The following is a 17220-nucleotide window of genomic DNA, read 5'->3' on the forward strand; positions in this document are numbered from 1 at the left end:
TGTGAAAATTCTTATTGGGATCATAATTTTTACTGCTTAAATTTAAGCAAAAACTCTATAACAATATGAGCAGGCTAATGTATTATCATCACCAGAGACAAAATGTACCTTTTTTTTTACAGTCAGACATTAACAAATACTAAAGCAATAAGCCTGCTCCTCACACATGAATGTGAGTCACTCCAAATTTGTCTCAAGTCTAATATTAGAGCAACTGTCTCCTTCTTGTGGTATGAATATGTAACTACTTTGTTGCTTAGATCTGAAAAGTAATACAAAAAAAAAACTTTACTGCAATTTATAGTTCACCTTGGACTTTGAAGTCACTATAACCCCAATATTTTCAATTTTTCCACTTCCCATATTAGAGAAATCAACATTTATATGTATATTACAGATTATGTAGTTGATCATTAACTTCTGGACATAAACTTTGCTAGCAATTACTACTTCTCTGTAGTAAAATACAACGCCATGGCAAGTTCACTACTAATTATGTAATAAAAAGATTAAAACATCATAGAAACAGTTCTGAATTGTGTCTAAGCTAAGAGTCAATGGGAAGATAATTGATGCCGTAGTGATAAAGTTCAAGTTCACAAGAAAATTGGATTACAGCAACCAAGCATGTCTTCATCCTGATTAATAAACAACCTTTCATGTTTCATAGAATTGTGCAGAAAAAAAAAGATAATCATACAGTCTATGAACCACAGAGGCCTCAAAAAAGCACATGACTTGTAAAATCACATATTATGCAGAAAAAAAATATTGTGCATATACACTGATGTTGGGGTGAGTAAGATTTATTTTTATTTTTTTAAGTGAAAGTCGTGACATTTTGCTAAGTATGGTAACCCATACTCAGAACTGGTGCTCTGCATTTAATCCTTCCAAATGCACACACACAGCAGTTAGTAGGGTACACACCGTGAACACACACCACCGAGCAGTGGGCAGTTATTTTTTTTATTTTTTTTTACACACACAGCTACAACTCCTGCCGGCAGTAAAACTCAAACCTGCGACCTTCGGGTTTTATCCAAAGATTTTTTTTTTTTTTACCAATATAAGATCATTGTTGTTTTGTTAAAACTATTCATTATTTTGCAGACTCTGCAAGGCAAACATATGACCACAACTTTGTGAACTTTTTTAAACCTTGAATATCATTGATTAGTTCAGTTTTTCTTATCTTCCCTTTCAATGGGACGATACCAAAGGTCTTGCAATGGGACGATACCAAAGGTCTTCAAAGGTCTTCTTATATTGCCCTTTTGAGAGATTAAGACTGAGGTAATGATAAAATAAACCATTATCAGAGATGATCATATCTCTTTCTATCTCTTTATCTTGCCTTGGTGTCTCCAGATCAAACTTCCACACCACATGTTTGTGCTTTGATTTCTTCATTGGCAAGTCTTGTAGAGTTATCTGTAAATATGCCACAGCTCTTTTCACTCAATACTTGAATCACTGTAAGCACTAACAGTGAATAATTTTCAGTAAGCTGATGAGTCATGTCAAACATGATGAGTTTTGCCTTTCACAGTTCTCAACATGTTTAATAGATGTCAAATTACGCTTGCTAAAATTCATTGCCAAAATACACCCCTCAGTTCTTGCAACATAAACCACAACGACTGAACAGACACACCCTACACAGTTTAAACAGCAAACAATTCAAACAAAAGCAGGACTTTGTGTGTGAACAACAAAGATGCTACAGCCATGTGAATATTTGACCACACAATACAAGTGAGTGCTTGTTCTCATGGAATGACTTGACGTCTCCACTCTGTTGCACAATTAATGAAGATGCAAGGCATGCTGGGATGTGTAATGTAAAGCCCGGAGGGAGGGTGAGATTTATACTAGGTGAGCTTTACTCAGCCACATCAGCATGAAGATAATACTAAGATAAGACAGCGTGCTGTCACTTGCACAGGTATAAAAGATAGGCACAGGGTAAAGTTAGGTCGCCGTCAGAATCACAGCAGACTGTCTGTCATCATGACCTTCAATGGGACCTGGAAAGTCGACCGCAATGAGAACTATGAAAAGTTCATGGAAGAAATGGGTAAGTGGACACAGGAATTGGAATTGTTGGATCCGAGATCAAACGGTGCAAGATTCTTTGAATTTCAGTCAGTCAGTGCTTCAGTCAGTCATTATTTATAAGGTGCACATGAACTGCATATTTTTAACAGGCATCAACATGGTTAAAAGGAAACTAGCTTCTCATGACAACTTGAAGATCACACTGGAGCAGACCGGAGACAAGTTCCACGTGAAGGAAGTCAGCACTTTCCGCACACTGGAAATTGACTTTACTCTGGGCGTCACCTTTGACTATTCTCTGGCAGACGGCACTGAGCTCACAGTAAGCACAACGATCTTAGGTGTTTTCAGTCTTATATACTCTAAAGGTTCCTTATTTGCAGGTTCCTTATGATTTCATAAAGTCCCTTTAACATCCATGGAAACTCTTATTGCACAAAAAGGTTCTTGATAGAGGAAAAATGTTCTTTAGATTATATAAATCGTTCTTCACACTAAATAAAACATGTTCCTTTAAGAGCTTAAAGGTTCTTTGGGTGCTGCAAAAAGCTTCTTTGGAAAAAAAGATACAAAAAAAATCACTGAGGCAGTCCTGATATGTACGCTTTGGATACTGATATGTACCTTCGATGTACTGCTATGCACCTTTTACACATATTTTGAAATGGTACCACCCCAGTGACAGGTTTTGCTCCTTTTATTTCTGAAAGTGTAATAATCAAGCACAAAAGTTGAGATGCATGTTGAGCAGTGCTGAATGGTGGTGAAAACAATAACATGGGATTGTGATGTTATACATTAACTCTTTTGTGTTTAATCAGAGTCACATCACATTTGCTGAATGTTGCAAGCTGGCCATTTGCTTAATTTATGTGCTTTTCTAATGGAAGTGGAAACAACAAAGTTCACAATTTGAATATTTGAGTGACAGACATGAATATGTAACTTTCATAACACCCTCTGTACATGCCTCCTGAAGAATCAATCAGTTATCGGTGAACTAGACTATCACTGCTCAGTTCAAAGTGAGTCTGACCATAGACCTTCTGATTGTAGGGATCCTGGGGCATGGAGGGAGATATGCTTAAGGGAACTTTCACACGCAAGGACAACGGAAAGGTGCTAATAACAACCAGGAAGATTCTTGGTGATGAACTCGTACAGGTAAGTTGTTGTTAATTATGAATGAAGAAGGAGCCTCAGATCAAAACTTGTGTTGTCTAACAGTTTTTTTATTTGCTTACAGAGCTATACCTATGAAGGAGTTGAGGCCAAGAGGATTTTCAAGAGGAGCTAAATTGACATCACCATTCCCAAAATTTCAAAATTACACTTCTAGTGGGACGATATGAAACTTTTACATGTTGTAGCCATTGATGTTCAATCTGTAAATAATGGTTTTAACAATTGGTAGCCCTAAAGTTTACACAGTATGTATGTAAATCATGTGTCATTTGCACTGTGAGTTTTGATATTTGTGGTAATAAAGCCATTTTTACATCCTTTATTGAGCAGTTTTATTTATATGCAGTATGTGTCATAATTTGTGTTGAATTAACTTATTTAAAATAGAAATCCATTGAGTCAGCACAGGTAGAGCATGATTGTTGATTTTCTAAAAGGAAAGTACATTTGGATTAAAAAAAAGAAAAATACAGTACAAAGAAACAGATTGCACCAGTGATTGAACATTTTAAGTTTATTACACAAAGAATAAAAATAACTGCATAGACATCTCCAAAAATATATAGAGGATATAATTTTACATTATTAATTTATTTTGAATCATGTCAGTATTTTGCATGAAAAAAAATTGCAGGAAGGCACTCCAAAAACAACCTCTAGGGAGTATATACAAAGGTCCATTTGCAATAAAATTAAAGTTAACAACACAATCACTATTTTTCTCTTTAAGACTCTGACAATTATTTGTTTCATATATATATTTATGAATTTATGAACATATATATATATATGTATATATGTATATGTGTGTGTATATATATATATATATATATATATATATATATATATATATATATATATATATATATATATATATATATGCTCTGTTACCTGTCACATTTCAGTAAAAGATCATCAATTAATTGGATATTCAGCATAAAATGTTCATTCCTGTTCACAAGCAAATACTGATTCAAGCCAAAGTGCATACTGCCCTCCTGTGGATGGCTCTTATAAGATACTTGAACATCACAGTTTACAGGAAGAGGGTACAAAAGGACATGTCTCTCCTATGCTGCCCCTCAAATACAAATACATTGTAATTACAAGTACAAAAACAATCCTTTTTTTCACATCTTTGGCAATTCTCTTGCATTACTTCTCATTGGGTCACCAGGACCTGATAAGAAAGAAGATTGATTATATTGCATTGTTTTTAAATACATGTGACCCTACAGACAGTAAGCAGTTTGGAGAATGGATGGATGAATGAATATTTTTTAAATACATAAAGTACCAGTTAAAAGGTTGAACACAACTATTCATTCATTATTATCTCAAAGCGCAAACTATGAATAGTCATTCAACAGCACAGTGTTAATTTGGTATTATTTGGTGTTATTGTTTACTATTACAGTGTTTATCAATATTATTAATTAGCTTAATGATTTTTATGTGATGTCATTTTTTTCTCAGTTGCCAATGCTACATTTAATTTTTCAACTAATGTTTATATTTTCTTTTAATGATTTTATAAATGATTTTAAATAGGTTTAGTTAACTATAACAACCCTGCAGCATACTACTCTTACTATTTTACTATATGTTTAAATGGCAGAAATAGCAAGCCTAGTATGCTAGTATGCTGTTTCCAATCCAGTCCCAAATAAAATCACTCAAGGAAATTTAATAAAATAGTAGAGCCCATTGTGTTTTTTTTTTTTTTTGCCTTTTCCTTAACAGGTTATGTTTAGGAAAAACAAATTCTACTATCAATCCCCCAAACTATGGTAACAAATTCACCTGCCACCACTAGCCCAGTTTTTTTATGTTCTTTATTAAAATAATAGAGGACTGCATGCACCACTGCCTTATAACAATCTTAGTTTGCTTGGCTCAGCAAAATGTTTCGCTGCCCAAAGCTTCAAAACAGTTTCATTGCTTTATGTTCTTGTATGGTCTTTCTCAGCACAATTCTCTGCTGTGTGTTATTTAGGTGAAAAATGGCTGATATCTGCACTGATGTTTGCTGTGTTAGCTCAGCTCTATTCAAATGAAATGTTACTCTTTATATGAGACACCAATAAACACAAACTAAACGCTGACACCATAGACACAATAGATTACACCATAGGTTTTAAACACTGCACTGCAGTAAAAAAGAGGATCATTATTTATCACAGCCTTTGATATTAATAATTAACTTTAGTGAAAGTGACATGACATTCAGCCAAGTATGGTGACGCATACTCAGAATTTGTGCTCTGCATTTAACCCATCCGAAGTGCACACACACAGAGCAGTGAACACACACACACTGTGAACACACACCCGGAGCAGTGGGCAGCCATTTATGCTGCAGCGCCCAGGGAGCAGTTTGGGGCTCGGTGCCTTGCTCAAGGGCACCTAATACGTGGTATTGAGGGTGGAGATAGAACTGTACATGCACTCCCCCCACATACAATTCCTGCCAGCCCAAGACTCAAACTCACAACCTTTCGATTGCCAGTCCGACTCTCTAACCATTAGGCCACGACTTCCCCGTTTACAATAAGTATTTGTTAACAAAAGTTAGTAGGTATCGTGAACAAATGTAATAAATGTATTAGTACTAAATCCTTAGTTTGTGTTATCTAATGCAATATCTAATAAAGTCAATAGTGTTTAAAGTCAGTACATTGCTAGTGAGAACTTACCTCAACGTTTACAAATATCCATGTTCATCTAGCCCTTTTGAAGTGACAGGGTGCCATTTAGCAGTGGGCTTATTGTTGCTATTGCCTGGAAAGGATAATTTATTAAATACATGTATCAGCATTCAAAAGTTTAAGATCAGAAAGATGTAAAACTCTTATTCAGCAAGAACATATTAAATTAAACAAAAGTGACAGTTAAGACATTTCCAGTGTTACAAATGTAACACTAAAATGTACACTTTTTGTAACCAAAGAATCCTAAAATATATATATATTAGTTTTTGCAAAAAATATTATGCAGCACAAACATTTTAATAAATGTTTCCTGAGCACAAAATCAGTATTAGAATGATTTCTGAAGAACTGTGTTACACTAAACACTGGAGTAATAGCAGCTTAAAATTTTCATTTTAATATTGTATTTAAAAATTGTAAGCTAAAATAAATAAATAAATACATTTTACTGTGTTTTTGTGAAATAAAATTTTTCTTGTGAGAATATCTTGGTTACGTATGTAACCCTCGTTCCCTGAAGGAGGGAACAGAGACGTCACGTTAGTGACCAACGAATTGGGATCTCGCTTTGAGAGACCAATCTACTTAAGAGTGTATACTAAAGAGCCAATGCATATTGGCATGCAATTATTGCATCCAGCTGCAGCTGATCACAGTGTGAGCATAAAGAGGCTGCAGGTGCAATGCATATCAGGTTTTCGCTAAGGAACTGAGTTACCGAGCTGTTCAGCGGTGGTACATCTACCATAGCGACGTCATGTCGGTAACCAACGAATTGGGATCCTCTACCAAATTGCCTTGGATGCTACGCCTTCCAGTGCCCTGTGTGAGCCGCCTGCACCCTTTTTTGGTGTAGGCTGGTGCTCGCAACAGGAAGACCACTCACCGTTGTCGTAGCACTACACATTCCGTGAGATTGGATCACACTGTGAAAATGTACCCGTTCCACTTGTAAGAAAAGCCCCATCCTTCTCGAAGGAGGTCTCAGGAGCAAATACGCATATGAACATCCATTTACAGTAGGTGCATATGGAAAAGCGCTTGCAGGCTCACCACCTGATCCCAGAAGGGAGTAGTTTGAACCTTGGGCACATAGGTCTCAGGATTACCTGGGAGTCAACTGGCCCAAACTCTAGGCACAAATCGTTGACCGAAAATGTGTGCAGGTCCCCTACCCTCTTGATGGAGGCCAGTGCAAGCAGGAGAAGAGTTTTCAATGAAAGAAACTTTAGCTTGACTGAGTGCAAAGGATTAAATCGGCTTTGCTGTAGTGTTTTAAGCACTAGAGACAGGTCCCAAGAAGGTATGGAGGGGGGCAGTGGAGGATTTAACTCTCTGGCCCTCCTAAAGAAACTGATGACCAGGTCATGCTTACCTAGCGACTTCCCTTCCATGGGGTCATGGTTAGCAGTGATCACAGTGACATAGACTTTAAGGGTGGAGGGAGAAAGCCGTCGCTCCAGCTCTTGCTGCAAAAAGAAAAGCATGACCCTGATCGGGCATCTACAGCAGTCTTCTCAATAAGAACACCACTCAAACAACATGGTCCACTTCAAGGCGTGTGTCTCGTATATTTGTGCTCTCGCAGAAGTGATGGTGTCCACTACCACTCGGGGGAGGTCACCAAGAACTTCCGCGTCCCTTCCTAGGACCAGACATGAAGTTTCATGAAGTGCCACAGGGTGCCCTGTCTCTGAGTCAGTAGATCCCTCCTCAGATGAATCCACCAGGGAGGGGCTGTCACGAGGAGCACTACCTCGGGGAACCAAATCCGAGTGGGCCAATACGGTGCCACAAGAAAGACCTGCCCCTCATTCTCCTTGACCTTGCACAGCATCTGTGCAAGAAGGCTCACTGGGGGAAGCGCATACTTGCAGAGGCCCCGCGGCCAGCTGTGTGCCAGTGCATCCATGCTAAGGGTTCCCTTGGTCAGGGAGCCGAACAACTGGCAGTGAGAGGTCTCTGGAGAGGCAAACAGGTCAACCTGAGTGGCTCCGAAACGTCTCCAAATCAGCTGGACCATCCGGGGATGGGTTCACCACTCTTCCGGGAGCATAGCTCGAGAGAGCTCATCAGCTGTATGGTTGAGCAGACCCAGAATCTGAATGGCATGAAGTGACCTCAGAACCTTCTGACTCCAAAGGAGGAGGTGGCAGGTGATTTGCGCAGGAGCGCAGACCAACATGTTGGTTGATGTATGCAACAGTCACTGTGTTTTCCATTCGGACCTGCACATGCTTGCCTCGGTTCAAGGCAAGGCACACTGCTAACTACTCTAGGCAATTGATATGCCAGTGCAGATGGGGACCCGACCATACCCCTGAAACTGTGTGCCCAATGTACGTGCCCCCCCCCCCCAGCTGGTGGTGGAGGCATCCGTGTAAACCACAGCATGCTTGGTGACCTGTTTCAGGGGCACTCCTGCCCAGAGAAACATAAGATCTGACCACAGGGTGATGGATTGATGACAGGCCAGTATAGCAAGCTGCCACGCCCACTTCAGGACTCGGCCATGAAGCCAGTGCTGAAGTGGTCTCATATGCAATAGCCCTAGCGGTGTAAGTTCTGCTGCAGCTGCCATATGCCCCTGGAGCCTATGAAATAGTTTCAGTGGGACCACCGTCCTGCCCTTAAACGAATTTAAGCAGGTTAGCAATTACTGCGCATGTTCCTCTGTGAGGCATCCAGATACCATGCAAGCTGGACCAACAGAACACGCTGTCCCCGCAGTGGGGCAGCAAGGTGGAATGCAGGAGAGGAGTCTGAGTGTGCGGTGCAATGCTTTGCGTGAGTAGGGTCTTTGTTGAGGCTCTCGAACCACCCGCTGCTGCTGGCTGGCGAAGGAGTAGGATGAGTGATGTCCTGTGTTGGGTCATCCGTGACTCGGGCTGGGGCGCTGCAGCTGGGTGGAGGCAGCAGCTGCTCGCAGGAGCAGAGTGTGACCAACCACATCAGTCTGCTTCTGGCCCAGGCTCTCGACTGTGTTGCCGAATAAGCCGGTCTGGGACACAGGGGCATTAAGAAACCAAACTTTGTCGGCGTCCCTCATATCGACCACACACAGCCACTTTTGGCGCTCCTGAACCACCATAGTGGACATCGCACAACCCAGTGACCTTCATTGCTCATAACACCAGGTCAGTAGTGGGATGGAATTCTCTGAGAAATTCTGGGTCATGACCTCCCTCGTGCAGGTCCTTCAGTGCCTTGGCCTGGTGCACTTGCAGTAACGCCTTAGTGTGTAAGGTGGAAGCAGCTTCTCCACAGACCACATGACATCGCCAGAGGCGGCATTAGGACACAACTGCAACGCAACTGACTGCTCCACCAGGGGGAAATCCATATACCACCGTCAAGGGTGGTGAAGGAGGAGGAGCCCACAGGCCAGTTTCTGGCAGAATAAAGTGCTGTCCATGACCTGGTGAGCACATCATGCACTTCCTGGAAGAAAGGCACCAGGGTGGGCGCTGAGAACCAGCATGAGTCACCCAGAGAAACCAATCAACCAGCCTGGAAGACTCAGAACGTGGTGGAGGTTTCCACTTGAGCCCAACCTTCTCGGCAGCCCGGGAAAGCATAACTGTAATCTCTGGATCCAATACAGGCATTGCCACCATCCCAGAGGGAGCACAGCCAAATCTTCCTCAGAGAGCTCTCCCACCACATGTATGCTATTTGAAAAGGGCCCAGCACATTCCACTGGCTGCTCAACTGGATCTGAGGTGCTAGAGTAGTGGTGGGCCCAGGAGGGTTGGTTCCCTGAGGGTTTGCCACCACTGTAATCCTCAAACCACTGGTGCTACTGGTGAAAATAGCCCTCGCCTGGCACCTGCCAGGATAAGCACTAGATCGTGGCAGAGGAAATGGAGCTTCGCCCCCTGGAGGTAACAGAGCCTGACTCGCAGACACATGAGGTAGCGATTGTGACCATCACCAGGTAACAACCACATCCAGAAATGCACGGGTGAAACAATGTTGTTGCTCGTCTCCGAAGCGAAAAGCCAGTATGCATTGTACCTGCTGCCTTTTTATACTCATGCTGTGATCAGCTGCAGCTGGATGCAATAATTGCATGCCAATGTGCATTGGCTTGTTTAGTTTACATTGGCTCGTTTAGTTTAAGTAGATTCATCTCTCGAAGCAAGATACCAATTCAACGGTCACCGACGTGACGTAGAGAATGACCGACTGAAAGGGAACAGGAAACTTAAAAAAAAACCATCTTACTTATCCAAACCTTTGAATGGTTGTGGCAATATATTAATGTATCAATAACTGATTGAACAGATCAGCTGAACTTTAACATACCAAGGTCAGGCTTATTTTTGGGACGCTCAGATTGGCTCTCTATGCGGCTTGAGGTTAGAGGGTCTCTCCCATCCTTAACAGCTCCTCTCGGCTCAGGCATGGAGAGGACCAACGGCCTCTGGTGGTGATACTTTAGTCTGTAGGTGTCTGTCATACAATTATCCACAGAGAAATAAGTAGTGAGCGTAACTCCAGATCCTGGAGACACTGAAGCAGATGGCTTATCCCAACTACAAGATCTTTCTTCAGGCTCGCTGGACACCTGCTCCCCTCTCTCCTGGTCAGAACCTGATTTTGAGCTCACATCAGATGAGCTTTGGCATGTGCCATTGACTTCCATCCGTCTGTGTACTGCGGTGGTGTGTAATGATGGAATGCCACGACCGGAGGCTCTAGAAGCTGTCTGTGATGGCTCCTGTAAAATTCTGGGACGGAAGGGTGGAGTCTTTATCTCGATGGGGCGCTGTGCATGTTTGGAGTAAGTTGGCATCGATGGAGCTATGGCTGATTCTTCCCTTGGCTGCAATAGGTAACTGCGATTAGGCCCCGGTGATTCATGTGGAGCGACTTCACTGGTGCTGGAACGATAAGCGCTGTCTTCTTGCTCTGAAAGAGGGTTTGTGAGTTCATCAGAACTGTTACACTCTGAACAGTTGATCTTGCCAAGGCGGCGCAGTAGGGGGCTTTCTGGGCTATGGTGCCATCGCATGGAAACTTCCTGTTCTACCTGAAGTTCACCAGTCGATGGGTCTTTCTCTGCATTGCCCCCTTTCCTGGCACCACAGGATTTCAGCTTCCTTCTGTGATACATGAACACATGTATTTAGACGTCACCTTATTTCACAATGTTTAAAGTCATAATGTCATATGATGTGATTTCAAGTTTTCCTTTCTCGTTGGAGGGTTACAAGTTGTTTGTGAAAGGGAAAGATCCCTAAAGATGCAAAGACTAAAGTCTTAAATCCATAGAGATATTCTTAATAAAACTTTAGACTCGTCCACACCCTCCTAAAATGCCTTGTTTAAACACGCCCCCACATGTCTACATTACGATGTGGGAAGATTTGCATTACGCTGCCCAAATGAGTAACTTTGATTCTTGCTGTTGCCGCTGGCACCATGTTGTGGAGAAGCTGTTTCACTGTGAAAGCAAAAATACTTAGTTTGGCCTTCAAAAAGAGGACACTGGTTGCAATAAATGGCTCATTTGTAATTTGATTGTTTTTGTCTTGTCGTGCCGATGTTCTGACTGGGACATGCATTACAGTATGGCAAGGAGCGTAACATTTCCATCACACGCTTGAGGCATTTCGGCCAATCACAATGCACTATACAATCAGAGCTTTGTAAAAAAAAAACGTCACATTTCAGAAAGGCGGGGCATAGAGGAGAAACAATAATGTACATTATGTGGAAAATAATTTGTGTTTTTTTAACCTTAAACTGCATTAAACACATTTCATTAGACCAAATACACAAAACAATGTTCTTTTTAACAACATCATATGACCCTTTAACATCTTCATCTCCACTCATTGAATTTCTCCATGTGTACTCAAAATGGACTGTTATACACTTGACTTTTTTTTGTAAAGCAGTCAATGGTATATAGTTGTCCACTATAAATAAAATGAACAATTATTTGCAAATCTAGTTTAAAACAAATGTACTCTTGCATTAATGGTGGTTCTCTTACGAGAGCTCTCTCGTACTGCGTCTTAGCTAAGACGCTACGGGGAAAGTCTCTTTTCACGAAATACTGAAGCAAAAAAATTGTCCTTAATTTTGTATTTTTGTAAAGCGCATTTGCAGCAGTACACAGCCATAGGCGAGATGGCTCGTTCGCTCATTGGCTTGTTCTGCGGCAACTGCACAGCCTATCGAGCGCAGGCTGATGCAACATCAGACCAATACCAATATACTTCCCGCCGAAACGGGTGTGGCCCAACCTATAAAAGGAGCTCGAAAAGGCTGACTCACCTGATTTTTCATCTCTTCAGCGAAGCTCATGCATCGCTGGATCACGGAGGAAGCAAGCGCCGTCTGAGAAGCATATCAGCGGGACGAGCCATTCTGAAGCTGCTGGCCTCGCCGCCTTCCACTGCCGTTCCTGCTGCGCTGTCCGGCGCCTATATCCTTTGTATCCTTATTTCATTATTCCTGTGTGTGTTCGCCCTGCGACGCACATTTACAAAAAGAGCTGAATCCCTCAATCCTGCCCTGCCGGTGTCAGGAGAGGATAGAGACTCGAGTCTTCTTTGCCCTGTCAGGGTTTTAAGAGCTTATGTGTCTCGCTCTGCTGCCTTTCGGCAGACGGAGCAGCTGTTTGTCTCATTCGGTGGACGTTCCAAGGGAATGGCTGTTTCGAGACAGACTCTATCCAGATGGATAGTTGACGCCATAGCGTTAGCTTACGCTTCCAGGGGCCTTCAGTGCCCGGTGGGCGTCAGAGCACACTCCACAAGGGGCGTCGCCTCGTCGTGGGTGTGGTCTACTGGGATCTCCTTGCAGGATATATGTATGGCGGCAGGTTGGGCCTCGCCGTCTACATTTATCAGGTTCTATAACCTGGAGGTTCCCGCCTTGCAAGCAAGGCTGCTGTCGGTGTAGTCGAATCAGGGCCCTGAGGGGAACTCTGAGTTCGTGAGCGTTATGCACTGCCGACTGTTATATGGGCAGTATTGCGTAAGGCCCGCATTGCCACATTGGTCAGGCCTTGCCTCGGCTGTGTGATGTCATATTGCCGCATCTACGGATGTTGCTAGATATGGGACGGAGGGCTTCCCCCCTTCCTGTCCTGGACTCTCTGTGAGTCCCTCAGGTGACTGTGCACTGTAATCCTGGGCGTTGCTTCAGGTTTATTGGTGTGTGATCCCTGCGTGCACGGCGTTTTACATTGGGTTCCCGTAGCGTCTTAGCTAAGACGCAGTACGAGAGAGCTCTCGTAAGAGAACGTACTCGGTTACTAAACGTAACCTCGGTTCTCTCTAGAAGAGCGAACAAGTACTGCGTTCTCTGCCGTGCGTACGATTCACTCTGGTTCGCTTCGGAGATTAAATAAATCAGGTGAGTCAGCCTTTTCGAGCTCCTTTTATAGGTTGGGCCACACCCGTTTCGGCGGGAAGTGACAAGAAGGGCGCGAAGCGCCCTTATTGGTCTGATGTTGCATCAGCCTGCGCTCGATAGGCTGTGCAGTTGCCGCAGAACAAGCCAATGAGCGAACGAGCCATCTCGCCTATGGCTGTGTACTGCTGCAAATGCTCTTTACAAAAATACAAAATTAAGGATAATTTTTTTGCTTCAGTATTTCGTAAAAAGAGACTTTCCCCGTAGCGTCTTAGCTAAGACGCAGTACTCGTTCGCTCTTCTAGAGAGAACCGAGGTTACGTTTAGTAACCGAGTATGTTCCATATGGTTCAGAAAACCAAAATGATTTAAATGTTGTATAGGTTTTGTGGTATAACAATCAAGTAATAAAACTTTTAAATATCTTAGGTTTACAAAATGTTGTTTATCATTGTTGTGGGGTGGTCACACTAGTTTTTGAGCATGCAGAATTGTTTTGGAATCTTTAGTGTAGAGATATGATATCATTCTATGCTGTGTCTATTTTTTCTTTTTTTTAAATGTAACAAATGATGATAAATGCAAAATGTAAAAACTCTTTACATAATAAAAATTCACAAATACGAGTTTACCAAAATTAAACTCTGGAACACAACAAAAGACAAAACACCTTTACAAGAGGTTGTGTTTCCAGTCTCCAGTGTTTGCATACGTAGTATGAATAGAGGTCAATGGAACAAAAAGTATAGTGTGCATGCCCATTAAGTCAAAACACAAAACTTTGATTTAGTGCCCAAATCATAATATTTAAATTAAAAAAATTAAAATAAATATTTAAACAATGAAACAGTTTTGTTAACATATTTATATAATTTTTATATTAGCATTTTCCTTTCATATGATAGGCCAGTTTTATCACCAGCAATTTTTCATTCTGTGCCCCTCAATTTTTTTTTATGAATTTTAATAAATAAATTTAAAACATTACTCTGCATTCAAGAAATTGTTTATGAATAAATTAATAGACATGACAAAAAAATTATCATCACATAATTGACTTAAATACATAACTCTCAAGTACATTGTTGTTTTTACACACTGAAGTACAAGTTGGAAATCGACCAATTTTTTTTTTTCTTTTTTTTATATATTAATATAAAGGCTTCCTTAATATTCCCTAAGACAAATTGTGATTAAAATATCACCATGTGACACTGTTTTATATGTTAATTGTACATTATAACATACTTGCAGTGTAAAGATAAAGCCTGTAAATACCTTGAACTTGGGCTGCCTTTCATGAGATGTTCTGAGTTCTTTCCCTGAATTTTAACCAAATGTTTACCTGAGGGAATAAATGTGCAATAATTTATTTCATGAGACATCAAACAACAGACAATAAAGCCTAAAAGGTGAATTTTTGCATCTCTGCCATGGGTGTGTAGCGACAGAGGAAAAGAACTGCCAAAATCCTGCTAGCTGGATCGCAGTGGGCACAGACACACTCACTAGGACACATCCTACTCACTTATTTATAAATAGACAGACTATTCATCTCTTTCCTGCCAACCTGCTGAGCTCCATGTGAGGATAAAGCCACAGGATACAACACGTGCTTCAAGTCAAAGATTTGGGCTTCAGTAAGCTTATAGAATACATTTTACAACTGTAATGATGTTTTTGCATTTTCTAATTTTTACGATGCTCCTGCATTTCTGTCTTTTACTGAATGTCTGCTGTCCTGTTGGCTTCTGGTGCTTTTCTCTTTACTAAGAAGGGGCTTTAAAATTCCATGAAACCAAGGGAAGATTCTGGGAAACCAAGATGGCTCTGAAATAGTACATGTGGATTTGAAGGACTAGGAGCTAAATGCCAAACAAGACTGCCACACAAGCCTGATCAACCACAGTGCAATTTAAAATTATAAAGAATTTGTGTTCCAATGTCATATATATCAGCCTTTAATGGGGCAAAATGTTAAAAAATTTAAGCTCCTTCTATCGTTTGTGAAGTAGAAGAAGGGGAGAGAGGGACTTTATCAGTTTTTGGCATGCTACCATGTGCTATCATGGAATTAGTGAGAATTACAGCTGCGTAAAATCACAAAGTATACAAAAACATGTCAAAACTGTAGATTATTCAGTCTTTTGGAACAACTCCAAATGCCTGTCTCTCTTTTGGGGTTTGATGGAGCTTGGTTCATATATAGCTTAAACTAAGACAGACCATGCTACACAGTGAAGTGCCAAATATGACCTGAAATGCTTATTCTGTGTATTTTGTTAAAATAATAAAATAAAAGTCCTCTACAGAATGAGCATTTTGTGATATGCTGATTAGTGAAATAGAATTTACAAGTGCATTTTGTGACATCTCTTTCTACGCTAATTTATGGAAATTTTATGGCTTTTTATGACAGATTCCAAACAACCTCTCCTATACGAGCACCAAAGCTCAACATTGCTCAAGAATATGGGCTACTGGCTGGACCATGACTTCTGTTTTAAAATCTTTAAAAACAATAATTAGTTAACCAGAAAAATATTATACTTTGGACCAACTTAAAAATATATACTCAAATTACAGGCAAATTTATTAGTTTTCCCAAATGTATTAGTATTCTCAAATTACATTAATGGTTTTGTTCAAACATTACATTTTAATATTAATTAATACTATTTATTTTCACCCAGATAAAAACATAAATGTGACCCTGGACTGGAAAAGCAGTCATACGGGTCTTTTTCTTTTTTTCTTTTTTTTTATTGAGATGTTAGGATAGAACAATATTTGTTCAATATACAACAATTTGAAAATCTGGAATCTGAGGGTGCAAAAAAATCTAAATATTGAGAAAATTGCCTTTAAATTTGTCCAGAAGATGTCCTTAGCAATGCATATACATGGATTTCTCGGCGACGTCATCACTGCTTGTGCACGCAACCAAGAGGCAAAAGACCCGCACTCTTCGTACCGGAGTAAATGGTTTAGGTGGTGGTGTTTCGCTAGTCAAAATGCCAAGGAGTTGTTGCGTTGTCAATTGTACCAACCGAGCCAGTGCTGGGTGTCAGATGTTCAACGTGCCACAGTATGTCCGGATTTTGATTCGTAACAGTTGGACGTTTTACATAATGTTATATTAATAATATATTAATATGAAACACAAACAAACAGATCCAACTCTGAAATTGCAATTTATTATTGAGTCAACAAGAAATTACAAACAATGCGAAATCTACGTTAATTACAATGTTCTTTTACTGAACTCGGCATAACAGATAGCGGTTTTCTGCCTCCTGGATGCGCGCGCATCCGGTATTGTTTGTATACAAGAAACCCGTGTATTACTAATAAAAAATGAAGTTTTCATATATTTATGGTAGGAAATTTACAAAATATCTTCATGGAACATGATCTTTACTTAATATCCTAATGATTTTTGGTATAAAATAAAAAGTATTGTATACAGTATTGTTGGCTATTGCTACAAATATACCTGTGCTACGAATGACTGCGCTCCAGTGTCACATATACAAAGTAAAAACATTATTTACTATAAAGATGATTTAATATTTACTATATACTTAATTAATGAGTGTCCTCTGAATTAAAATGATTCATACAGGTCTAGTCATTCGATTAATTTGTTATGAAGCAAAAGCTTCATGTTTGTAATAAAATGTGCTTGCTTCAGGCTAAAATATGTCCTCTATCCTTAATATTGCTTTCTCCAGTGAAAAAGTAATATTGTCTGAATCTTAAGAGAAATATGCACAGATCAAATAATATGATGGTAGCTTTTGATGTGAGAGGACAACAGGGGATGACATTTTTCACTGGATGATGCATTATTACACATTACTGGTATTTTAGCCAGAAGCAACTGTTC

The 17220-nt window shown here is 40.4% G+C and overlaps 2 protein-coding genes across 3 annotated transcripts in view; one reads left to right on the top strand and one right to left on the bottom strand.

Moving 5' to 3' along the window:
• Positions 1-1923: 1923 nt before the first annotated feature.
• fabp2 (fatty acid binding protein 2, intestinal) lies at positions 1924-3568 on the top strand. Its single transcript, XM_059553226.1, has 4 exons — positions 1924-2080; positions 2211-2383; positions 3118-3225; positions 3308-3568. Exons 1-4 carry the CDS (start codon positions 2014-2016, stop codon positions 3356-3358), a joined length of 399 nt encoding a protein of 132 aa, XP_059409209.1. The 5' UTR covers positions 1924-2013; the 3' UTR covers positions 3359-3568.
• A 545-nt stretch (positions 3569-4113) lies between these two features.
• usp53b (ubiquitin specific peptidase 53b) overlaps positions 4114-17220 on the bottom strand; it is a 32415-nt gene continuing 19308 nt past the window's right edge. For both annotated transcript variants that reach the window (XM_059554043.1, XM_059554042.1), the window contains exons 15-18: positions 14610-14676; positions 10266-11065; positions 5943-6027; positions 4114-4426 (exon numbers count right to left, since the gene is read on the bottom strand). In XM_059554043.1, coding sequence (XP_059410026.1) covers positions 5951-6027; positions 10266-11065; positions 14610-14676 — 944 coding nt within the window. In that variant the 3' untranslated portion in view covers positions 4114-4426; positions 5943-5950. The remainder of the gene's footprint in view (positions 4427-5942; positions 6028-10265; positions 11066-14609; positions 14677-17220) is intronic.

This window comes from Carassius carassius, chromosome 7, assembly GCF_963082965.1.
Source record: "Carassius carassius chromosome 7, fCarCar2.1, whole genome shotgun sequence".
NCBI classification, from domain to species: domain Eukaryota; kingdom Metazoa; phylum Chordata; class Actinopteri; order Cypriniformes; family Cyprinidae; genus Carassius; species Carassius carassius.